Raw genomic sequence first — 25468 nt, 5'->3', positions numbered from 1 at the left:
ACATAAAAACCCTCCATCCCACTGCCTCGTACCCCTCCCCACCCCATACCCCCACCACTCCTGCTTCCCCACTGGAGACTGGGGAGGCTTCTCCTGTCATGGGGCTGAACGATAGTAGTCTTCGTCTGCAGCTGGTGCTGGCGTCCTCTGTGTGCAGCCCTGAAGGATTCCTTTAGAGGTGGCCCTGTTGTAAGCCCGGGGTTAACCCCAGGCCTGTTTCTCATGATATAACTCACTCAGAACATGAATGAGCTTCCTGTCCAGTTCATTCCTGGAGACTTGGGATGCAGAAATCCCCACTACCCATCACTCCCTGATGCACCTCCCCTGCCAGTTCCAACATTTTCTTTGACGGTTTGTGATTTGCAACTGCTCTTCTGGTGTAAATTTCTGGCTTGGCAATAATCTGGTTGCCCAGACCAAGAACCCTGTGAAGTTAGCTTAAAGAAAAAAGGATCTGTGTAAAGTGGATTTTCACTCAGCACAACTGCAGGAAGTGAAAAGTGGTCGGGCTGCCACTCTGCACATCTGGGGTCACGGGATCAACTCCTCTCTGCTTCTCTGCCTCTCTGCTCCCTGGGGCCTCAGACTGTGATTCTCTAAAGGGCACTGGGCCTTTGTAGAGCACACGGTTCTGTTCCCCCACAGCCAAGGCCAGGCCTCAGCTGTGGCCTCGGTGTCCATGACCCCGACCTTGCCCCCAACTCCCAGTGACCCACTGCTTCATTGCCCGACACCACCCTGGCTATGAAATCTGCCTCTCTGTTCAGATTCTCTAGTGTGAGGATCTGTTTGGCTCAGGATGGGTCAAATGTCCACTCGTGCTCCAGTCATCTACAGTCTAGTTTCAGGGGTGGGGGGGGGAAGCAGAGACAAGGGTGTTATATACTGTCTGCCCAGGTCCACCAGATGCTAGAGTTGGGGAGAGACACACACAGAAGCGGCAATAGTTCTGGGGTGTCGAGTACTAGTGCTCTGGAACACAAAGACGGTCATCAGAACACGTCTGTCTTTCTAGGTCTCTCTCTCCGTAAGCCCCCAATCTACAACTTCCTCGGCCACCACCCCATACCCTACCTTCCACCCCATTTCCCCATCTCTCTCGCAGCTCCCTTGCCCCATTCACCCACCCTTTCCTTCCACTCTTCCCAAGCCCTCCCCCACCCCTCCCCCTCTGAAAATTGATTTCCCATCAGGGTACGTTTCTATTCTGTTTCACATTTCTGAATTCAAGGGTTTTATAGCCAGATTCCCCTCCCACAGTGGAAGCAAGTTTTCTCCCCTGGCCTTTGAAGTACTGGAGGTCTCCCCTGCTGGTGGCGATCAGAGTCCCTCCCGTCTCTTTGTGGTTCTTGAGGGCCCATTCCCTGGCCCCCCACATCAGACTACAAGCTAGAATCAGAGGGCCCCCAGTAGGGAGACGTCTGAGATGGAGCTCCTGCTGTGAACGGTGCTGCTGGTGGGGAGGACGTGGGTGCGTCTGGGAAGGGGAATAAGGGGCATGAGTGTGAGGATGGGAATGAGGCAGGGAGCTGGACAGGAGACTGTCCTGTGAGACAGTCCTGTGAGACTGTGTGCCTGGTCTTCGCTATCCCAGGTAAATAAAGCGTGGCTGTGTCCATGGACCTGAGCTCTCCCTCCCTCTGCCCACCAGAGGTGTAAATTTTCTGGTTCCCAACTCCGAGAAGCTGCATAAGGTCTCCACGCAGCTCCTCTGCTCCCTCGGCAGCTTCTGACCCTTCCACGTCCTTCTGTTTTCCTCCTCCTCCTGTGGCTCCAGAAGTGGCTGCAGTAGGAGCAGTGGCCTCTGCCTCTTCTTCCTCCTCACGTGCTCTTTCTGCCCCGTCCCACTGGCAGTGGCCAGGCCTGGTCCCTTTGCAACCGACTCCTGGAGAGAAGTGAGCAGATCTGAGACCTGTTCTGGGGGCGGGGGTGGGGGTGGGGTGGCGGAGCAGCGAACGGGACTGGGGGGGTGGGGGGACGCGTGGGAGCGGCAAACGGGACTGGGGGCGGGTCCCAGGACGGGCCAGGGACCAAGTCAGAGTAATCTTACTGCCTGCAACAGCTTCCACCTCAGGAGGTCCCGCTCTTCCTGCACCTCCGCCAGCCTGGCATGGGCTTGCTGCAGCAGGGAGGCCGTCTCCTTGCGCTCCACGTCCTGCTGTGCCTTGAGCAACTTCATGTCTGAGACCAAGGCCCGCGCCACCGACTTGTGCAGTTTGGCGAGGTAGTACAGCCACTCCACCCTGTACCAGTGTAAGTGGCTCTGCCTGTGGAAGAAGCGCATGCCCAGGGCCAGGCTGCCCCAGACACAGGCCTCTTTGGCCTCGCTGGACACCTGATGATCTTCCAGTATGGCCTGGAGCTTGTCCTCCACCGCCGCCCAGGACAAGGATATATTCTCGAGATAGAACGCAGAGCCTTTTTCGTGCCTGGCCATGCTCTCATTGATGAAGGCCACCACCTTGCCATGCCGGAACCCGTTACCAGGGTCCTCGAGTTTCAAGGCCATGATAGCTGAGGGCCTTTGGGGCTTGGCTGGCCCTGCGGGGATGAATCAACCAGTTGTCCCCTCCCCTCCCCCTCGGTCTCCTCATCTCCGCTTGCCTCCCCTCCCCCCCCCCCCCCCCCCCCCCCCCCCCCGTAAAGAGCTCTGCCCCAGGACACCTCCTGCCAAGCCTCACCTCCTGGCTAGTGCAGGTGCACGCTGAACACACGGGCCTACCACGTTTAAAGAGAGGGCACTGCTCGCTCTCTTTTACTCCCCGAGGGCTCTGACTTAACAAAGAAAGCCTCTTGTTACCACTCCACACGTTCACCTTGGGACTGTTCCAACTTCCAGAAACAGTGGGGGTGGGTGGGGTGCGTGAGGAAGATTCCCGCCCCCCTCCACCGACGTAAGGGAACCCCCTACGCTGTTGAAAGTCTTTGCAGGCCGGAAGAAACAGGAGTGGTCAGAAAAGATTCAGAACCAAGAATGTGAAGCGCTTGTAATCAAGTACAAAAAGTCTCAAACACCCCCCCCCCACCACCATAATGGTTTGTCCCACTCGGTGGGCCTGCCCTTCCTACAGGTGGAATATTCTAGAACCAGAAACAGCCCCCATTCCTCAGTGGCCTCCACTACCCTGTGGAGGAAGAAGGTGGAGCCAGAGTACAGCCTCATCCCCATCACCCTAAGTGGTAATAAATCCTGGCCATATCCCTCCCAAAAACGTGTCTTGAATTTCTCTGCCTCCAGCCCTTCCCCCCACCCCGGGCAATTTATTCCCTGGACCACTGCAGCCCTCTGACCCCAGGTTTGTTTCCTGCCCTACCCTGGCATCAGAGGGATCTGACCATGTCTCTTTAAACTTCTAATGGTTTTTCCAGGCCTAGGGGATAAACCAGACAGCCCTCAGGTTGAGTACTACTTTGCCACTTACTGTATGACCTTGTGCTATAATTAAATTTCAGTTTTTACCTATGGGCCTAAGATGAGGACTGAATGGCAAAGCGCATGTAAAGTAGTAATGTTTTCTGTGGTCCTAGTTTTGTAAAATGTACAAATCCTGTGTGTGTGTTTGCATATGTTTCTATGATCTTGGAGAAAGGAGTGGGAGCATACACATCAGACTCTCAACGCTGGGGACCTCTGGGGCGTGGAGTTGGAGGGGAAGTTGGGAAAAAGTTTTCGTCTTTTAAAATCTTTCTGTGATTTCACTTGTTACAGAGAACATATGATGCTATATGTATGCATGCATTAAAAATCCTCAGTGGTTATCTTTGGGTGGTAGAAATACAGAACTTTCTCAAAAAAACTTTATTCTTTTTTTTTTTTTTTGCGGTATGCGGGCCTCTCACTGTTGTGGCCTCTCCCGTTGCGGAGCACAGGCTCCAGACGCGCAGGCTCAGCGGCCATGGCTCATGGGCCCAGCCACTCCGCGGCATGTGGGATCCTCCCGGACCGGGGCACAAACCCGTGTCCCCTGCATCGGCAGGCGGACTCCCAACCACTGCACCACCAGAGAAGCCCTAAAAAACTTTATTCTTTATATTTTTCTCTATTGTAAAAATTATTTATAGTAAACATGTATTATGTTTTTCAGATTTTTAAGATTTTTTTTTCCTGATAACTTCTGATCACTGTAAGCAATTTCTAAATATCTAGGAAGTAAATGTCTCCCTGTAATCCAACCCTTCCCTTCAACCTGGAAGATAACCATTGTTAGCAGTCTGATATATATCTTCCAGTGTTTTAAAGTAGGCCATAGCAAATAATTGGCAGTTTCTCAGATGAAGCATCCCATCTCTTGCCTCCTGGCTTTCACTCAGGCTGCTGCATGAGTGGATTGTCCCTCAGCGCCTCCTGCTCTCCCCACTCCCATTCTCCTCATCCATCTAAGTCCTGTTCAATTTTTATCACCCTTTCAGAACAACACTCAAGTAGTGGTTCTTCTTACAAATATTTCTTGATCCTCCAAACCCCACCTCAAGCCAGGCTGAATTGTGCCACCTTTCTGTGTCCCCATGATATCTTGTGCATACCACTTGCACTGCTTTTCACACTGTATTATAATCTATGATTTTCTAATTTTTTCCCCATTAACTGGGCATTCCTTGAGGGCAGGGTCTGGATCTTAATTATTTCTGTGGTTTCAGCATCTAGCACAGTGGTAAGCATCTGATAAATTAATTATTGAATGAATTTAAATAATTCATTACATCAGTAAGGGACAAATGGGTACCTTTAAAGAGAGTTCTATTTTCTTCTCTGAAATGCCTTTTTCTCCACACAGACTGATTTTCTGCCACCTCACAGCTTCTTATGGCAGAGACCTCGCCTTAGTATTTGAAACCAACCAATATCTGACAGATTTGGAATTTGTGAAGAATACCCTGGAAGATTCCGGAATGAAGCTTCTGTGTGAAGGATTAAAACAGCCAAACTGTATCTTACAGACATTGAGGTAACTGAGCAGGAGAATTTGTTGTCTGTGTTCATGTAATTTTTTTGTCAATTTCTTTTGTTTTGGGGGAGAGCATGAATAAGGTAATGAGGTCATTCTTCTGTTCTCTGAAGGTTGTACCGATGCCTTATCTCTCCTGCTTCTTGTGGTGCGCTAGCAGCTGTTCTCAGCACCAATCAGTGGCTCACTGAGCTGGAATTTAGTGAAACAAAACTGGAAGCTTCAGCTTTGAAATTGCTCTGTGAAGGCTTAAAAGATCCAAATTGCAAAGTACAGAAGCTCAAGTAAGTTGTCACTATTAGTTTCCATACTGCAAGAAAAAAGTTAAAAATAGTGCAGCTCAAGATGGATGTTGTATGATCAAAACACATTTCAAGGAGTCATGGAGAGGAAGAATAAAAGTGGCAATAACGTTAATGACAGTAATGAAAACCCACACTTACTGAGCAATTACTTTGTGCTAAGCATTCTGCTGAGTGCTTTGTATACATGATTTCCTCTAATGCGCACAACAGCTCTGAGAGATTCAGGTTACTATCCCCATTTTAGCAGATGAGGAAACAGAAACCCAAGTTCAGAAGGCTAAATAACATGGCAAAGGCACAAGTAGAAACCCAGATGTGTCTGACTTCAAAGTCCATGTAGTGACCATAATAAAAAATTTACCATATATGTATTAGTCAGGTTTCTCCAGAGAAACAGAACCAAAAAGATGTGTATAAATATATAGAGAGATTTATTTTAAGGAATTGGCTCACGTGGATTATGGCAGCTGTCAAGTACAGTATCTGCAGGGTAGGCCAGCAGACTGGAGACACAGGGAAGAGCCAGTGTTGCAGTTCAAGTCAAAAGGCAGTCCGCTGGCAGAACTCCATCTTCTTCCTGGGAGGTCGGTCTTTCTCTGATAAACTTTCAACTGATTGGATGAGGCTCACCCACATTATGGAGGGTAGTTTACTTTACTCAAAGTGTACTGATTTAAATGTTAATTTCATCTAAAAAGTACCTTCACAGAAACATCTAGAAAAATGTTTGACCAAATATCTGGTACCATGACCTAGCCAACTACTTGACACATAAAATTAACAATCACAACATATATGTGGGGTTTTCTAAAGTAAAATCTCTTTAGCATTAAAGCTTTCTAAATCCACTTTGAATCTCATTTTTTTGGCAAAATACCTCTATTTAAAATTTCCAAGTTGGGGAAATATAGATACATGATGTCCTTATGAGTCCCCTTCAAGACTGAGTTTGGAGCCTGATAACTCAAGAGAAAATTGAAGACTCAGAGGTTGTAATGTATATCGTAGAAATTCTTGAAAGTGATGGAAGAGAAAGTTGATGGGAAATAGTTCAGGGAATTGGACTACCTAATATGGAGAAACAAAGATTGAGAAGACGGGAAGGTCAGTAAAAACCACTCTTTGTGCCAAAGAAGAAATGTTATATGGATGATGGTGATGAGCTGGGTCTCTCTAAGGATGGCAAATTAATTAGTAATGAACTTATAGATAAATGGAAAGGAAAGGAAAGATCTTTTGACTGTAAACTGTATTAAGGATGATTATAGCATTTTCCCCTGTGATTCAAAAGAAGATATGAGATAGAGTGCTAAAATCCATGCAGGGAATTAAAATAAGATTAGGTCGTGTTGATATTTCCTCCCAATTCTTTTCTTTTGGGGAGCAGTCAACATGTTTTGAGTTCTCATTGGGGGACACAGTGTTGTGGGAGCAACGTACAAGTCCCTCTCATGGGTAAAAGGGGGTTGTGACATATTCAGGGTTGGGGGGGTCTCATATGGGTGAGCCTGTATTTTCTTTGCTCATGATATTTTGCAGGTAGGGAATAGGATGATAAAGTGGCCAATTCTGTGTCTGTTCATCTTTCTTTCTCTCCAGGTTGTGTGCTAGCTTTCTCCCTGGAAGCTCAGAGACTATTTGCAGATATCTTGCCTCTGTTCTCATTTGCAATCCAAACCTCACTGAGCTGGACCTGAGTGAAAATCCCCTGGGGGACACAGGAGTGAAGTATCTTTGTGAGGGTCTCAGACATTCCAACTGTAAAGTAGAGAAGCTAGAGTAAGTTTTTTACAACTATCTGGCATCATCTTATAACTGTTAAACTTGTTAAATGCGTGCTGTGTGCCAGCATCTATGCTTGGTGCTTGCCAGAAGTTATTTCACGTAATTCACTCCTTGAAATAACTATATAGGGTGGGTTTTCTTACCCCATTGTACAGATGAGGAAACTTTGTGGATTGGGGGGAAAAGTGACTTGTCCAAGGTCACACCATTAAAAAGTGGTATAGTCAGGATGTGACTCCAAAATCTATCTCCATACCCCATGCTCTTTCCAGTATACTACCATCCTGTGTGTTTACAGGAGTGATGCTAATTAAATATTAACTCTGTAAAGAATACTACTATGTACCCAACACTGGGCTAGATGTGGATGGAGTTATCAGAAGGACTACAAGTGACAGGGCTGCCCTTAAGGACACACAGATGTGAAACAGTTAGAGAGCAACACAGTTCAATGTGTAATCAAGTGCCGAACACTGTAAAATCATTTAGAAATGCCAGATGAGCCCAGGGAAAGGGAGGAGGTCACTGTGGGCTGGAGACCTCAGGAGGAGGCTCTGTGTAAGTGGTGGGCCAGGAGCTGGAACTTGAAGGATGGCTAGGACTTGGCTAAATGGGGAGACTGGGAGAACATTCCCGGGAAGCTAAATGACAGCAGTGGTTGATTTTTCTTCTTTGTCTCTGGGTAGCTTGAGCACATGTTACCTAACAGATGCTAGCTGTGTGGAGCTCTCTTCTTTCTTGCAAGTGAGTCAGACTTTAAAAGAGCTGTTTGTGTTTGCCAATGCCCTGGGGGACACAGGAGTACAGCATCTCTGTGAAGGTCTGCGGCATGCAAATGGTATAATCGAGAATCTTGTGTAAGTGTCTGCCTGTCCTTGTCCTTCTCGTGGGCACTGGCATTTGAGGTTTGGTGGGACTCCCCGCTGCCATGGTTAACCGCCACCTTGGTGTCCCCATCCCTCCAGGCTTTCCGAATGTTCCCTCTCTGCAGCTTGTTGTGAGTCCCTCGCCCAAGTCCTGAGCTCTACCCGGAGCCTGACAAGGCTGCTTCTCATTAATAACAAAATTGAAGATTTGGGACTGAAATTGCTGTGTAAAGGATTAAAACAGCCTGACTGTCAGTTAAAGGATCTGGCGTAAGTATAGTGGACAATAGCCACAGGCAGAGTTCCTTGATGTTTCAGCAACTCCCAAAATTAAGTGATTTTTTTCTGGCCTCGTGATATAATCTCTGCGGAAACAATAAACGAAGACCCAGATAATTTAGGGGGAATAAATCTTCCCCTCTCCATAATCTCTGTTTGGCCCTGGCCCAAGGGATATTTTTTACATGACACTCTGATTTTCTTTTTTCTTTTTTTTTTTTTTTTGTGGTACGTGGGCCTCTCACTGTTGTGGCCCCTCCCGTTGCGGAGCACAGGCTTAGACACGCAGGCTCGGCGGCCATGGCTCACGGGCCCAGCCACCCCGTGGCACGTGGGATCCTCCCAGACCGGGGCATGAACCCGTGTCCTCTGCATCGGCAGGCGGACTCTCAACCACTGCGCCACCAGGGAAGCCCTCTTTTCTTTTAAAAATAAATTTATTTACTTATTTATTTATTTATTTTTGGCTGCTTTGGGACTTCGTTGCTGCGCGGGCTTTCTCCAGTGGTGGCAAGTGGGGGCTACTCTTGGTTGTGGTGCACAGGCTTCTCATGGCAGTGGCTTCTCTTGTTGTGGAGCACGGGCTCTAGGCGTGCGGGCTTCAGTAGTTGTGGCATGCAGGCCCAGTAGTTGTAGCTCACGTTATCTAGATCACAGGCTCAGTAGTTGTGGCGCACGGGCCTAGTTGCTCTGCAGCATGTGGGATCCTCCTGGACCAGGGCTCGAACCCTTGTCCCCTGCATTGGCTGACGTATTCTTAACCACTGCACCACCAGGGAAGCCCGCCACTCTGATTTTCTAATGTGTTTTTCTAGTGGGTAATCCTAATACCTAAAGTGACCCAATGCAGATGAAATGATGCCAACCTTATCTACCTTACTTCCTGGCAGACTGTGGACCTGTCACCTGACTGGAGAGTGTTGTCAGGATTTGTGCAATGCACTGTACACCAATGAACACCTACGAGTTCTTGACCTCAGTGACAATGCCTTAGGGGACGAGGGCATGCAGGTGCTGTGTGAAGGGCTGAAACACCCCTCCTGCAAGCTACAGACCTTGTGGTAAGTGCACAGAGACTCTTTGTACCCTGGGCTCTTGTTCCAGGCTGTATATGAAATGGAGGGTCACTGTGGAACTTGGTAAAACCGGTTTCTTTCTTGAATCCCCAATCCCCCGTAGGCTAGCAGAATGTCATCTCACAGACGCGTGCTGTGGAGCCCTCGCCTCTGTCCTCAACAGAAATGAGAACCTAACGTTGCTAGACTTAAGTGGAAATGACCTTAAGGATTTCGGAGTTCAAGTGCTGTGTGATGCACTGATTCATCCAATATGTAAACTACAAACGTTCTAGTAAGTTACTGTGGTGGGGGAAGTGGGAGAGAGGGGGTCAGGACAGGCACGTTGGGTTTGATCATAGTCATTGCAGTGAGAAAAGAGAAGAAAAACTGAGGGATGTCCATGCCTAGGCAAAATATCAAAGTAAGTGAAATTACCAGTAGGCCTCTTCCTTGGACACAGGGACAAGGAGAGAGGTAGGGAACAGGTAGGTGCTGGATACTACTGCTAAGAAAAACAACAGGGTGTAGGAAAAAGAGCATCAGATCCACATTCTGCTAGGTCTGGCTTAAATACTAGGTCTAGCATCTACTAGCTATATGACCATGCTTACTTACTTAACCTCCCTGAACTTGAGTATCCTTGTCTATAAAATGGGGCTAACATGAGTAGCACCTGACTACCTGATGTTAGCATGGGGATTGCATGAAGTGAGACGTTAATTATGAATGTGCAGCCCCTGGCACGTAGGAGGTACTCCACAAATGTTAGACCCTTTCCCTTTCTTCTTCTAATACCTGCCAGAGGGCTTGATGTTTACATGTTGAGAGTCTTCAAGACTCAGGGGGATGAAGCTGTTGCAGAATTACAGTTACAGAAAGTGGAGGTCTTCACCCTTTCGGGTCAATGTTCACCTGCCAGCTCGGCAGGCTGGCATAACACACAAAGTAATTCTTAATTAGGATGTAGCTCTGCTCTGTTGGCGGCTAACCAGTGGCCAAATGGCCATTTATGTCTGGCATTCAGAACTGGAACACATAATGGAAAATAACGGCTGAGTGCAAAAATTCCACATTCCAAAGCCAATTTGATGGATTGAAGCGTAAATGAAAACAGCATAAAGGCCTGATTACAAGTCTGGCTGAAACAGAAGCTGGTTCTCTACTAGCAAAGTGAAGTCTGTTAGACTCGAGACTGTGGCAATTACTGCCCAGGAAGAGGGAATTATTCACAACATAATAAGCCTCCGGGGTTTAGGACCTCCCTGGTGTCTTTCTCAGAAAAGGGTGACTGGAGTCTGTATTTTCAGTAGGTTGAAATAAACTCAGCAATCAATCCTAATGTTTCTTTAAATATAGAGTAATTTAATGTGGTAGCACCCTATGGTGTGTAAGCTTCAGCAAAGGTCCTAAACGACATCACAGAGAAATTATTTTGTGATGCCATTATTTATTTTTTATTGTAAATTGTTGCACCGTTTCCTGTTTCTCTCACCCTTTGTCTTTTAACCAATGTGCTTCCATTGTGTTTTCAGGCCAACCTTCAAACCCTTGTAATTTGTCAATCTACAAGTTGATAGCAGTGTGCAATAGTGGCTCAAAATACAAAATAAAGGACACACGCACACACAGAGTAGATACCATTCACTGACCTCAAATAAATTTTGAACATTAGAGTGTATATAAGACAGATAACACTGAAATCAGTAGAAATATATACTTGCCCAAGTAAAGTGAGAGGAAACTGTTGATCATTTAATGTGGTGGTGGGCTAGAGAGGGGATAAATCCAGGAGAGCCTCCTAAAAGGGGAGTCTTGTCTGAGAATCGGAAAGGCTGAAGGAAGAAGGTTGTTTTCTAAGAGTTGCTTCAGTATGAGGTCTGAATCTTATTCCTCATTGTATTTTCCCCATAAACTTTCTAGTTCAGTGGTTTGCGTTTAGTAAATGCATATAGGAAACCAGTTATTAATTTAGAGCATCTGGGGGCAAGGCAAGGAGACAATTCAATAAAGACTAGGTATCTAGACCTTCAGAAGATTGAGGGGAAAAAAAGAGGTTGTGGCCTCAGAGTGACAAGTGCTCACCTTCACTCATTCTACAAGCACTTGCTGAATATCTGCTATGTGCTAAGCAAATGTGCCAGGTGCTGGGAGACAAGAATGAGTAAGATGAGAGACGTGACTCGTACTCTTTAGGGACCAGTGAACCTAGTGGTAGACACAGGCACATAAACTTATGAATGCAGTAGGGTAATCATGAAATCTTAAGGGAACCACGGCAGGAGACAACTCACCCAGCCCAGGAGGCTCGGGGAAAGATTCCTGGAGGAAGGGCCACCTGAGTTGAGTCTCGGGACTATAGCCAGGGAAATGGGGGTAAGGACGGAGAAGGGTAGTCCATGCTCAGGAGATAGCATGAGCAAAGGTAGACAGACAATAAGCAGCATGTTTTGTGGTACTTGAGGGGGATAGAGGTGGGAAACCTCTAGGAAGTTCGCTATTGTTAGAGCATAAAGTGCAAAGCAGAATGTGTCAAGAAATGAGACTGAGGGGGTAGGCAAGGCCTTGTATGCCGTGTGTGATTAGTAAGATCTGTTTGCAGAATTCCGGGTTCGAATTCAGTTGTCACTCTTTTCTTTCACATATCTGAGTAGTAGTACATTTGGGCGCCTTTCCTCACCTTTCCAAAACTGGTTCCAAAGATGGAGCCAGTTTTGCTTCCAAAGCTGGTTGGAGAATCAGTCCACTGCTACTGCTGTTTCTTACTGCCACGTGGGGCTCACCTTGAGAACCGATGATCCTACCCAGTCCCACGGAAGCTTGGTGACTGGATGGTGATACCCTGGCTGGCGTGGATCCCTCCCAGCCCTGCAGTGCCGTTATACTTGGACTCCGAGGTTACATATATTTTAGTCCACACCCAAATGTGCAGTCATTGTTCTCTAAAGTACCATATGTGTCAGAGTGTCTGGGTCTAGAAGAGCTCTTTGAATCAGCCACAGGTATGTATGCGTGAAGCCAGTCCTTGCCCACAAAGATGTACGCCCCTGAGTTGAGTCAGGAGCCCCACTTAAGCCTTCTTCTTTCTTCAAGATATTTTATTTTTGGTGCCTTGGTGCCTTTCCCAGGCACTGGGCCTTGGATAAAGCCCCCTAGATCACCCTGACACATGTTCCTAATTCTAAATTTGGAAAGAAGGGGTTGAGAGTAGGTGGTCTCTTAACTCCCGGAAGACCCCCAGGCTTCCTAAGCGTATTGACCTGCCTCTTCTCCAGCAGTGAGTTACACATGTCAGGAGGTAAGACAGCTTTTGCTAAGTCACTCAAAAAATTCTAAAGTTCTTGTTACACTTCCATGGCATTAAATGTCTACTTACCCTACAATTGCATAACTAGCAGGGCTACTCATTTCACTTTGCTAGATAAAGATTAGCTTCTACCTATTAAAAACTAAAAACTGTACCTCACTACACACTTGAAAGAGTTTATACCTTCTTTTGTAGTCAATACGTTTTAATCAGGGCTACACATGTGGAGTTTGAAGCGCCTGCAGGACATTGTGGGAAGTTTTCTAGTAGGTAACAGTTGGATATAGGAGTGTTCCCTGGAGGTGATAGCTGAAGCCATGGCAATGGATGAGATCCTCTAGGGAGAATGAGAAGAGAAGAACCTCTGAGGAACATCTCTTGGGAATTAGACCTGGGCAGTACCAACTTTTAAGAGGTGGGTATGGAAAGGAAAACCCATGGAGAAAACCAAGAGAGAAAGGTGTCCTGGAAGCTATGGAAGAAGTGAGTTTCAAGGAGGAATTGCTCAACAGTGTCAAATGCAGCAGAGATATCCAAAATGATGAGTACTGCAAAGTGTCCTTTGGATTTACCAATTAGGAGGCCATAGGTGACCTTGTCAGGGGCTGTTTAGTGGTGTGATGGGGCTGGAAACCAGATTGCAGTGACTTGAGAAGATGGAAGATAAAGAAGTGGAGAAGGAGTGGAGACTACTTTTTCAAGATTTTTGTGAAAATGAGAAGAAATGTGGGGTTGTAGGCTGGGGAGGGATTGTTCGTTTTCTTTTTTGTCTTGTTTTTTTAGGATAGGCAAATTTGTAAGCTGAGAGAAAGGAGCCCATAGAGAGGGAGAGGTTATAGATACAGGATCAGGGACAGATGGACTCATGGAGCAGGGCCTTGGACAATTGCAGGGAGGGATAGGAGTGAGAGTTCAAGAGGAAGTTAAGCATTTTCTCTTTTGAGATCCGAGGAAGGGAGTTAAGGCTGAGGGAGAAGGTAGATACTGGAGTGGATGAAGTAACTGAGTGGTGGTGTGGTGCAAGTGTGAACAGGAATCTTATCCTTAAGAACAGGAAAGAAAGGTACTGAAGGCGTCTGTTGGCTTGACTTGACACAAGATTCTTTTCATTTTTCATAGCATTGACACGGATCATTTACATGAAGAAACATTCAGAAAAATAGAAGCTTTAAAAATGAGCAAGCCTGGAATCACCTGGTAGTTTCCAAGGAGAGCCCCTGAATCAGCTGCATATAGACCTCCTCTGTCTGGCACCATCTCTAACAGTTGTGCAGTATTCTTGTTCTAAACCTGTTAACCTTTGCTGAGGATGCTAGTGTGAAACAAGCAGCAGTGATTGCTATTTCTTACATAGACCCACCCACTAAATAGGATGTAAAAGGTGGAAGCACCTTAGTTGAAATGTCTTCAGCAATAATACCTTACATTCTTATATTGTGTTACAATGTTTACTGTGTTTTTACAAAAACCTTCCAAGGTTGGAAGATGAGGCTCAGAGAAGTTGTGACGAGCTCCAAGTCACACAGCTCAGTGGGAGAGTTGGGACTAGCATCCAGCCAGGTTTCTCAATACTCAGACAGGGCAGGGAAACAATAGAAAAAAAGACATGTGAAGGAGTCCACTTAAAGAGACAAGATACCTGAAATAATTAAAGAACAAGAGGGTGGACAAACACATGTTATATATTATGGTGCTGATTTTAAGTAAAACTGTAATTCACAAAAGAAAGTGAGAGGAATGAGTTGGGTTAATAGGTAAAGGCTTCATCGAGGTGAGACTTAATGTGGGCATTGAGAATGAATAGGATTAAGATGCGGGGAGATACACTGGCCAGTGGCTATAAGACTGCAGGCAAAAGGGCTATGTTTGTGAGCAGCTCACCAGAAGCACCTAGGGAGAGAGAAATACTTGCATTAGAGTTTCTTGAGCTGCCACAATATTCATATCCTAGGCTCCTGAGGGTGCTCTCCAGTTCCCAGGCTCCACTCCCTTTCTGAACTTTTAATACCTCCCCCATGTGTTTGTTCTTGTTCATAGACTCTTATGACTGACTCACTACTCATCCCTCACAGCGTATTCCATAGCCTAGCATGGATCCTGCACAAGCCCATGTTTCTATCTCTGCCTGGCTTCCACAAAACACTAGATGAGACAAGTGGAGAAAGGGAGTGCCAGGCAAGGAAAATAGCACAGAGCCTGTGGGACCGACAGAAAAGCAGGCTGACCTGATTAAGGTGTAGAGCTGTCTCTGGAAGCTACTTACTAGCTGTGTGACCCTGAATAAGTCACTTGGATTCTTGGAGCCTCAGTTTTCTAACCTATAAAATGGGGGTAAATTGACATTAACCTTGCAGGGCTGCTGTTCCCAGCATGGTGCCTATCCCACAGTAGGTACTGATTAATGGTAGCTGTATGTATGAGTGTGTTTATAGTTGAGCTGTGTAGTCTTTGAGCCCCCAGACCGTGTAGTCAGTGTGAACTGTGCATTTGAACTAAATGTGTGTGCTGGAGGTGGTGAATCTAGTGGGGGAAGAGACACACGGTGGAAAGTTATTGCAGGCGAGAGGTCCAGCTCTCCATGTCCTCATCTATTATCAGGTATTGTTCCCTGCTGCCCTGGGAGGTGGTAACTCTCAGAGACCCGGTTTGGCCTGAGAAGAATGGTCAAGGTAGCAATTTGTTTCCAGTTTTCTCAAGTTCTTCTTTCCCTTTAGTTATTTAACACTTATTTATTGAGGATTTATTATGTGCCAGGTTTTGTGCTAAGTGTTGGCTTTACAGAGGTGAATATACCTTTTTCTGTGCACTTTCCTTACTGTGTTCTCTGACTGCCCTGGTCCCTCTGTCAGTCTGGTGAACATCTGATAAAATTCAGTCACATTAAGGACTCAAAGATATAACGTTAAATGAAAAATTGCAGAACCCTGTGTGTGTGTGTGTGTGTGTGTGTGTGTGTCCTGTTTGTGTACAAAAGGATAAATATGCATGTGTATGTATGTGTCCAGGGTATGTAAGGAAGGATATATACAAGAAATTGCTAACAGAAGTTACCTCTGGCAAGAGGAAGTTGGCAAGCAGGGGCACTGGGAGAACACGAAAGGAACTTTTCATTTTCATCTATAGCCTTCTGTTTTACTTGTTTTTTACCATGTGCATGTATTACGTTTATAATTAATAAACTTGATGTTAAAAATAAAACTTATTCATACTGAGGGGTTATTTTTCTTCTTTTAAGACATGACAATTTAGAAGAAAATACAGGGCAGTCATACATGACATAAAAACCCAAAGGAAGAGAAAGATCTGACAACATCAAAATTAAAAATTTCTTTATGAAAAAAAAATCACCATAAATAAAATTAAAAGAATATTGATAAACTGGAGGAACATATTTGTCACATGTATAAAGATAAGACTAATGTCCATATATATAAAATAACAAATGTCCAAATATAAATAACAAGTCAGTATGAAAAACAAAACATAGAGGACTTCTACTTCCAGCAATAATGAAGTAACAGTGAGTGGATTTACCCTCTCACATGAACGACTCAAAGAATGGTCAAAATATGGGAAACAGCAGTTTCCAGACGTTGGATAACAGGCAGAGTTGGGACAAAAAATAGCAAGATGGTAGTTTTGAACAGAACTGTATCAGTAGTCATATTAAAGTCAATGGTCTCACAGCAACCCAATTAAAAGGCTGAGATTGGTAGAATGGAAAAAAATATATTTTAAAGACTCAACCATATGCTGCTTATAGATAATCCATTTTAAATATAAAAACAAAAATAGGTGAAACATAAAAGATGGGGAAAGGTATACTATGTTAACATTATTTTTTAAAAAGCTAGAGTGACTATTATTATCAGAGAACGTACACTGCAAAGGAAAGAATATTAACAGAGGTAAAGAGGGCCATTTCATAACTGGCTAATTAATCATGAGGACATAACAATCCTAAAGATATGTGCATTTTAGTAACATTCAAAATACATGAAGAAAAAAATGACTTGAGAAATAGACAAATCCATAATTTTAGTCAGAGACTTAAATATCTTTCTCAATAATGAATAGACCAAAAAGACAGAAAATAAGAATATGGAAAATTTGAATAACACAAATAATATATTTGACCTAATTGACATCTATACAACACTCGATCCAATAACAACAGAAAACATTCTTTACAAGCGCACATTGAATATCATGATAGACCATATCTGGATCATGTAACAAATCTCAATATTAAGTTAAAGGATGCAAGTCATACAAAGTGTGTTCTCTGACCACAATGGAGTTAAATTAAAAATCAGTAAAAAAAAAAATACATGGAAAGTCCTCCAAATATTTGGAAAGAATTACACACTTCTAAATAATCCATGGCTTAAGAGTAAGTCTCAAGGGAAATTCGAAAGTATTTTCAACAGAATGAAAATGAAAACATGAGACATATTTTAGAAAAGAAAGGTCTTAAATCAATGACTTAAGGTTACATAATAAAAAACTAGAAAAAGGAGATCAAATTTAATCCAAAGTAAGCAGAAAAAAGGAAATAAAGATAAGAGCATAATATATATTGTATGATTACATTTTTATGAAATTCTAGAAAATTCAAAGTATTCTTTAGTGACAGCAGATTAGTGGTTGCCTAGTGACAGCTGAGGAAAGGAAGGGATACATTATAAAGGTGCACAAGAAAACATTTGGGTGTGATGGATATGCTCATTATCTTGTTTGTGGTGATTATTTCAGTCAAAGCTCATCAAATTGTACTCTGACAATATATCTAGCTTATTGTATGTGAATTGTACCTCAACAGAGCTGTAAACACATACACAAACACACACAAACATGTCTGAAAGAGTCATTTAAGAACACGTGTTGGCTAAGCCCCTTATTCTGCACATAAGGATCCTGGGATCCAAAGAAGTCAAGGTCACACAGCCAATTCATGATAAGACTGAGATTAGAACTTGTGTCCTTATTCCTGGTCTTGCTCATCTTAGCATACTAAAGGCAGAGCTCAGATCAAAGGAATAAATTGCAAATGGTTGGTCTTCAGTCTTTTGTGGCATACCAGTGGGAAGGAGACATGTGAGTGATGAAAAGGGGTGATTTCCCAGGGTTCTTACAGTGATGTGCCGGAACTGGCTCATATTGACTGGTGAAAGTTGATGGTTACATTTTCAGGAATTTTGCAATCAGTTGTTAAAGCCATCATTAAAAAATCACATGATATAAACTTGCAATTACATAAATTTTATTAAAGGTAATAAATACTCTAGACTCATGACTTCCTACTAATTTTTATCAGATTTTACTATCATCTGTGCTCTTGAGGTAACTCACATCTGTTGTATTTGTGTAGTAGAAATGTTAAATAATGGTGTTTTACTCTGCATCTCTTCGGTAGCTTGAAAATGGCCATAATGGGAGTGTTTACAACACAGAAATGGGCAAATGCTACAAATTAGGGATCCCCCTCCTCCCCCTCCCCAGGAGAGCTGGTTGTTAAAACTTTACCAGCACATTTTTGCCTTAGAGCATCACTTTCCCTGCCATTCATTTAAGGCTGGCCTGGAAGGCAACCCATCAGTACCTAAAGTCATGCTAGATAAACAGTGGGCAGTCCATAAATGTTTGAGGGTAACTAACCATCCCAGTTTATTCAGGACTCTTGATTCCTGAACATCCCAGGAAACTCCCCAGTCCTGGGAAAGCCAGAATAGTTGATCACCCTAGTGTTGGTACACTTTTTTTTTTTAAAAAAATGGAACCAGGTGGGTAAATCAATTGAAAGCTCTCTCCATTCTTGGGAAGGTAGCTTCAATATATCTCTTTCTGTGAGCTAACTAGTGGCACATTTGTGCATAAAGCTCCACACTTTACACAGTCTCAGTAGTAGCCAGGGGGAAAGATAGGACCTTACATGTGATAGGTGTTCAGAGATGTCCACTGGTGGTAGATGATTGCAGAGAGGCAGGCCTGTAATGGGAATGGAGGCCCAAGGATGGTAGAAAGCTGGAGTCGTCTGCCAGCTGCTGGCAATGCAGGTGGCAACAGACTCTGGATCTGAGGCAAGCAGGGGTTGGGGAAGCCTCAAAAGAAAAAGGATCACAAAAGGTAGTGTCAATGAGAGTGATAATGAGTGTGAATACAAAAGGGGGTGGCTGCAACTTTGAGGTGTTTATTGTGGTTGTTAGCACTTTGAGGGCATCAAAGGAGTTTATTGGGAAGCACCTGCCTATTCCACTTTGTTTTCCTTTTCTTCTGTTCAAGACTCACTCCGCCCAAGGGCTAAGTAGACAGTTGCCTGTGCAGCATGGAAAAGTTTTCTTTGTCCAAAGACTTTCCCCCTCTGCCCCTTCCCCAACACCCAGACCTGTATTTTTTTCTTTTTTTCGGTACGCGGGCCTCTCACTGTTGTGGCCTCTCCCGTTGCGGAGCACAGGCTCCGGACGCGCAGGCTCAGCGGCCATGACTCACGGGCCCAGCTGCTCCGCGGCATGTGGGATCTTCCCGGACCGGGGCACGAACCCGTGTCCCCTGCATCGGCAGGCGGACTCTCAACCACTGCGCCACCAGGGAAGCCCCAGACCTGTAATTTTTATAAGCCAGTCTCTCTCATGAGTTAAGGTGCTCAAAAGTGCTGTTAACATCTCACCTCAGGTTAGTAAGTTAGTTCCCGATTGGTTTCCAAGTCTAGAACATACAGAACATGTGAGCTAGGTGGTAAGAACAGGAGCAGGGAAGGTTCTACAGCACTGACAGACAACACGGAAGACTGGGCATATCAGTAAAAGCCTAAATTGGAAAGAGAGGTAATGACCTTGGTGTGGAAGGGAGTCACCACAGACAAATGTCACCCACTTCTCAGTTTTGTTTATGGTTGATTGCTTCTCTTATCTCTTTCTTGCTTTTCCAGTCCAGGAAATCTTCCTTGAAGAAGTTCCATTCTGTGACTTCCCTGGTGGTCCAGTGGTTAGGACTCAGTGCTTTCACTGCGGTGGCCCTGGGTTCAATCCCTGGCCAGGGAACTAAGATCCCGCAAGCCACATGGCACGGCCAAAAAAAGAAAGTTCCATTCCCTAGTGTGATTGTATCACACACTCTCTCTCACCAAGCCTCTCTCTCACTTAATCCCCATCAGAACGGCGGGAGCAGGGGAGGCATGCCCCCTTTTCTGAAAGAAACAGATAATAGGAGGAGGAGGAGGAGGAGGAGGAATTATTACTGTTCAGGCATTCAGCTGTGACAGGCATTGTGCTTTACTATATATTCTCATTTAATTCTATGAAGTAGATATTTATTTTCTTCATGTTCCATATGAGATGCAGAGTGGTTAAGTAATTTGCCAAAGGTCACACAGGTAAGTAGCAGAGCCAAAATTCAAACCTATCTCACCCCAAAACCTGTGCTCTTAACAACCACACCTCTTCATGTGGACTCTGGCTAGGGTTGGAGGAAGAAGGAGGTAGACATAAAGGGAGAATATTTTCATTCAACACATGTGTATACACTACTTACTATGTGCTGGGTTTATGGGGTATAAAAAGATGAGTAGGCACAGTCCTTTCCCTTAACAAGATCTCAGTTGAACAGAGGAGATATGTCCATTGTTCTAAGAGCTCTGCTAGAAGGCAGAGCTTGATCAGGACCATAATATAATAATGATAATAGGAACCAGTTATTGAGAGCATACCATGTGTCAGGCACTATGCTAATGTAGTCTGCATATATTTAATCCTTGTGACAACTCTGGGACGATTACTGCATTTTACAGGTCAGGAGACAAGGCTAGTAGAGGTTTCATTAACTTTTGTGGCTCAGAATAATGTGTTACTGGGCCCTTCAGAGGCAGGAGAGAACTGGGCTGAACATTCACTTATGCCTTCCTTTTGAGTGAACTAAATGTATATGCACCCACCTCAGAGCCTACAGACCAGAGCTACCAGCTGCTTCAAGATCATGTATACCTCATCCAGCACTTGGTCTGAAGTACCTTGTCACTATACTTCCGTTGCATTTGGAACCTTGAGAACAGTGAAGGCCACCAGAGTTCATCATTGGCCACCACCACAAATGCGCCTCACCAGCGTTTTTTTTGTTTAAAACCACTCATTCGTTATAATTGTACTTTGTGCCACTGGTCTGTACACTTTCAAATAGATAAAATGATACATTTTATGTTATGTGTAATTTACCACAATAAAAAACATTTATTACACAAAATGTTAACTTTTTTTTTTTTTTTTTTTTTTTTTTTGCGGTACGCGGGCCTCTCACTGTTGTGGCCTCTCCCGTTGCGGAGCACAGGCTCCGGACGCGCAGGCTCAGCGGCCATGTCTCACGGGCCCAGCCGCTCCACGGCATGTGGGATCCTCCCGGACCGGGGCACGAACCCGTGTCCCCTGCATCGGCAGGCGGACTCTCAACCACTGCGCCACCAGGGAAGCCCCCTCCTGCTTTTTTGAGGCAGCTTCCTGGCCATTGTTTCTCTGCCCTGCTGGAAACACAACACTAAGTCACATGCTAGTCTAATCATCTACCACAACCTCATTTTTGTTGTCTAGACACTGTTCATGCCCTCAAAGTAAATCAGGCCTTTTAGCTTTTAATACACAGCCTTCCTTGCCAATATCATGTCATTGTCCTGAGGGACTTCACTGTTCACCTGTTTTATTCATCCAAAATTTTGGCCTAGCAGTTCTTGACTTCTTAAAACCTAATGACTTTGACCTACCTCCATTTTATTTATTTTTTAATTTTTATTTTACATTAGAGTATAGTTGATTTAAAGTGTTGTGTTAGTTTCAGGTGTATGTTGATCTCTTTTATTATGGACTGAATGGAGTGACTTTGAGGAAGACAATTTTGTTTTTTTAATTTAATTTAATTTTATGTTGGAGTATAGTTGATTTACAATGTTGTGTTAGTTTCAGGTGTACAGCAAAGTGTTTCAGTTATACATATATCCATTCTTTTTCAGATTCTTTTCCCATGTAAGTTATTACAGAGTATTGAGTAGAGTTCCCTGTGCTATACGTAGGTTCTTATTGATTATCTATTTTATACATAGTAGTGTGTATATGTCAATCTCAAACTCCTGATTTACTCCTCTCCCCCCACCTTTCCCCTTTGGTAACCCTAAGTTTGTTTTCTAAATCTGTGAGTCTGTTTCTCTTTTGTAAAGAAGTTCATTTGTATCATTTTTCTAGGTTCCACATATAAGTGATATCATATGATATTTGTCTTTGTCTGACTTACTTCACTCAGTAAGATTATCTCTAGGTCCATCCACATTGCTGCAAATGGCATTATTTCATTCTTTTTTATGGCTGAGTAATATTCCATTGTATATATATGTACCACATCTTCTTTATCCATTTGTCTGTCGATGGACACTTAGTTTGCTTCCATGTCCTGGCTATTGTAAATAGAGCTGCAATGAACATTGTGGTCCATGACTCTTTTTGAATGATGGTTTTCTCAGGGTATATGCCCAGTAGTGGGATGGCTGGGTCGTATGGTAGTTCTATTTTTAGTTTTTTAAGGAACCTCCATACTGTTCTCCATAGTGACCTGCCTCCACTTTAGTCACGCTCTTTCATGGCTGCTCTCTTGACTTGTACAGCCCAATACATTGGCCACTAGCCACAGGTGGCTATTTATTTATTTATTTTAGACAGGTCTTTTAAAAATTTTATTTATTTAATTTATTTATTTTTGGTTGCATTGGGTCTTCGTTGCTGTGCACAGGCTTTCTCTAGTTGCAGCCAGTGGGGGCTACACTTCATTGCAGTGCACAGGCTTCCCATTACGGTGGCTTCTCTTGTTGCGGAGCACAGGCTCTAGGTGCATAGGCTTCAGTAGTTGTAGCATGCGGGCTTCAGTAGTTGTGGCTCGTGGGCTCTAGAGTGCAGGCTCAGTAGTTGTGGTGCACAGCTTAGTTGCTCCACAGCATGTGGGATCTTCCCAGACCAGGGCTCAAACCTGTGTCCCCTGAATTGGCAGGCAGATTCTTAACCACTGCGCCACCAGGGAAGTCCCACAGGTGGCTATTTAAATTAATTAAAATTAAATAAAAATTAAAAATGAACTCCTCAGTTGCACTAGCCACGTTTCACGTGCTCAATAGCCACATGTGCCGACCATATAGAGAAAATTTTCATCAGTGAAGAAAACTCCATTAGACAGCGTAGCTTGTGACATCATCCTCACCCAGAATTGCTCCACCTCAGAATGTGTATCTACAATTTTCTAGACACTGTTCAAGGAGCTGAGGATACAGTGGTGAACAAAATAGGTATCATTTATTAAGGCTTACTACATTTATTAAGCTTACTACTAATCAAGATAATATGGCATTGGAAGAGGGATAGACACATAGATCACTGAAACAGAATAGAGAACCTAAAAATAGACCCACACAAACATGCCAAGGTTTTTTTTTTTTTTCAAAGCAGTTCAATGGAGGAAGGATAGCCTTTTCAACAAATGGTGTTGGAAAAATTGGACATTCATAGTTAAAAAAAAGACAGAAAAAGGAAAAGAAAAAAAATGAACCTCAGCCTAAACTTCACACCTTATACAAAAATGAAAATGAATTGCAAACTTAGAAGCAAAATATAAAACTATAGAACTTTAGAAAAAGCATAGGAGAAAATCTTCAGAATCTTCAGGGCTAGATAAAATTTAAAACTTAATTAAAAACTTTTGCTCTGCAAAAGACTCTGTTAGGAGGATTAAAAGACAAGCTACAGGGCTTCCCTGGTGGTGCAGTGGTTAAGAATTAGCCTGCCAATGCAGGGGTCACGGGTTCGATCCCTGGTCCAGGAAGATCCCACATGCCACAGAGCAACTAAGCCCGTGTGCCGCAACTACTGAAGCCCGTGCGCCTAGAGCCCATGCTCTGCAACAGGAAAAGCCACCGCAATGAGAAGCCCGTGCACCGCAGCAAAGAGTAGCCCCTGTTCGCCGCAACTAGAGAAAGCCCGCGTGCAGCAACGAAGACCCAACACAGCCAAAAAGAAATTAATTAATTAATTAGTTTTAAAAAAAGACAAGCTACAAACCAGCAGGAGTATTACAAACCACATATCCAACAAAGAACTCAAATCTAAAATACATAAAGAAGTCTCAAAACAGTAAAAAACCAAACAGTCCAATTAGAAAATGGGAAAAAGACATGAACAAATATTTCACTGAAGAGGATATGCAGATGTCAAAGAAGCACATGAAATGATGTCAAACATCATCAGCCATTAAAGAAATGCAAATAGAACTACCAGAAACCCCACCCCGTGCAAAAAACACTACATTCCTACCAGAATGGCAAAAATAAAAAACAGTGATAATACCAAATGCTGATAACGATGGAGATAAAAAATCACTCATACATTGCTGGCAAAAAGTGGCACAACCATCCTGGAAAACATTTTGTCAGTTTCTTATAAAACTAAACATAAACCTACTATATGGCCCAGTAACTGTACCCCTGGGCATTTTTCCTAGAGAAATGGAAATTTATGTTCACACAAAAACCTATACATGAATGTTCATTGGAGTTTTATTCATAATAGCTCCAAACTGGAAACAACCCAAAATGTCTTTCAACAGGTGAATACAAAGCAACTTAAACCATGGTACATCCATACCCTGGAATACTACTCAATATTAAAAAGGAATGAACTGCGCAATACACGTGATGAGCTGGATGAATCTTCAGAGAATTATGCTGAGTGCCAAAAGCCAGTCTCAAAAGGTTACGTACTTTATGGCTCCATATATATAACATTCTTGAAATGACAAAATTTAGAAGTGAAGGACTGATTAGAGGTTAAGGGCAGGGATGGGGGAGAGCACGTATCTGGGAGAGAAGAGGGTGTGGTTATTAAAAGACACTGTGAGAGATCCTTGTGGTGATGGGACTGTTCTGTATTTTGACTGTATCAATGTCAATATTCTGGTTAGGATATTATATTATGGTTTTGCAGGATGTTACTGTTGGGAAAAACTAGGTGAAGGATATGAGATCTGTCTGTATTATTTCTTATAGCTGCATGTGAATCTACAATTATCTTAAAAGAGTAATTTCAACTTTTTAAAAAGTCAAGGAGGTGAACATTTTAAGAAGGAGGAAGTGATTAACGGGTCAAAGGCTGCAAAGAAGTCTAGCAAGGTGAGAAATGAAAAATGCCCATTACTTTTGACAGTATGGAGGTTATTGTGACAAGAGCTGTTTTTGCTGTAGTGAAGGGCTGGAAATTAGATGGAAGTGGACTGAGGTGTAGACAGGAAGCAAGGAAACAATGACAGTAAGAAAGACCACTCTCTCAAGAAGTTTGGCTGTGAAGGGGAAGGAGGTTGCTTGAGTGAAGTGTGGGGTTAAGCAAGTTTTTGTTTGTTTGTTTTCTTTTGTTTTGTTTTTAATAGAAACACTTCAACATGTTTAAACCTGTTGGGAAGGATCCAGTGGAGAGAAAAAATTTGAACAAATAGGAAAGATGAGGGATCGTCAATAGCGTAAGACTTCTGAAAGACAGACAATGGGCTCAAAAGTATACACAGAGCTATTGCCAGTGGAGAGAACAAGCAACACCTTTTTTCTAATGTAACAAAAAAGAAGATGAAGATGGAAGGAGATAAGTTTCTTTGTGATGCTGAGAACTGCTGAGAATAGGGGTGGATATGAAGGGAAGAGGGAGGTATATGAGGGAGAACTGGGATTTAAGGAGACTGAGAAGGTTTGAAATACCTGTGTGAATTTCTCTAGCAGTGCTCAGGTGCATGTACAGAGAAGACAGAGTTGGGCTTAGCAAGGTAGGTGGCTTACAAAACAAGTTCAAGGCAAGGGAACTTAGAACTGGCAAGAATGGTACTGAAATGATAAACCATGGCATCTAAGCTAAGTAATGAG

General features: G+C 43.7%; 2 protein-coding genes across 14 annotated transcripts in view; one reads left to right on the top strand and one right to left on the bottom strand.

Annotated features, from left to right (window-relative positions):
• The window catches only part of LOC109552476 (NACHT, LRR and PYD domains-containing protein 12), a 48056-nt gene extending 32298 nt beyond the window's left edge, over positions 1-15758 (top strand). For 11 of the 13 annotated variants that reach the window (XM_033849020.1, XM_033849019.2, XM_073799233.1 and 8 more), the window contains 8 exons: positions 4779-4949; positions 5063-5233; positions 6854-7033; positions 7726-7896; positions 8005-8175; positions 9075-9245; positions 9364-9534; positions 13666-15758. In XM_033849020.1, the coding sequence (XP_033704911.1) occupies positions 4779-4949; positions 5063-5233; positions 6854-7033; positions 7726-7896; positions 8005-8175; positions 9075-9245; positions 9364-9534; positions 13666-13747 (1288 nt within the window). In that variant the 3' untranslated portion in view covers positions 13748-15758. The remainder of the gene's footprint in view (positions 1-4778; positions 4950-5062; positions 5234-6853; positions 7034-7725; positions 7897-8004; positions 8176-9074; positions 9246-9363; positions 9535-13665) is intronic. The other 2 variants (XM_019949499.3, XM_019949501.3) reach the window with 2 other exon arrangements.
• Positions 1399-2615, bottom strand: TEX13B (testis expressed 13B). The gene is made up of 3 exons (XM_073799535.1): positions 2054-2615; positions 1680-1888; positions 1399-1480 (listed from the first exon to the last, which is right to left on the bottom strand). Exons 1-3 carry the CDS (start codon positions 2510-2512, stop codon positions 1399-1401), a joined length of 750 nt encoding a protein of 249 aa, XP_073655636.1. The 5' UTR covers positions 2513-2615.
• Positions 15759-25468: the final 9710 nt, after the last annotated feature.

The sequence above is a fragment of the Tursiops truncatus genome, chromosome X, assembly GCF_011762595.2.
Source record: "Tursiops truncatus isolate mTurTru1 chromosome X, mTurTru1.mat.Y, whole genome shotgun sequence".
Classification (NCBI taxonomy): domain Eukaryota; kingdom Metazoa; phylum Chordata; class Mammalia; order Artiodactyla; family Delphinidae; genus Tursiops; species Tursiops truncatus.
Note: the sequence above shows the minus strand (reverse complement) of the source record. Positions and strands in the feature narration are given on the sequence as shown.

Coding starts and splice junctions, on each gene's coding strand:
- TEX13B (XM_073799535.1), bottom strand. CDS start 2,512: ATGGCCTTGAAACTCGAGGACCCTGGTAACGGGTTCCGGCATGGCAAG. Junction 1,889..2,053: donor GGTGGAAGCTGTTGCAGGCA/GTAAGATTACTC, acceptor ACTTCTCTCCAG/GAGTCGGTTGCAAAGGGACC. Junction 1,481..1,679: donor ACCTTATGCAGCTTCTCGGA/GTTGGGAACCAG, acceptor TCCCCTTCCCAG/ACGCACCCACGTCCTCCCCA.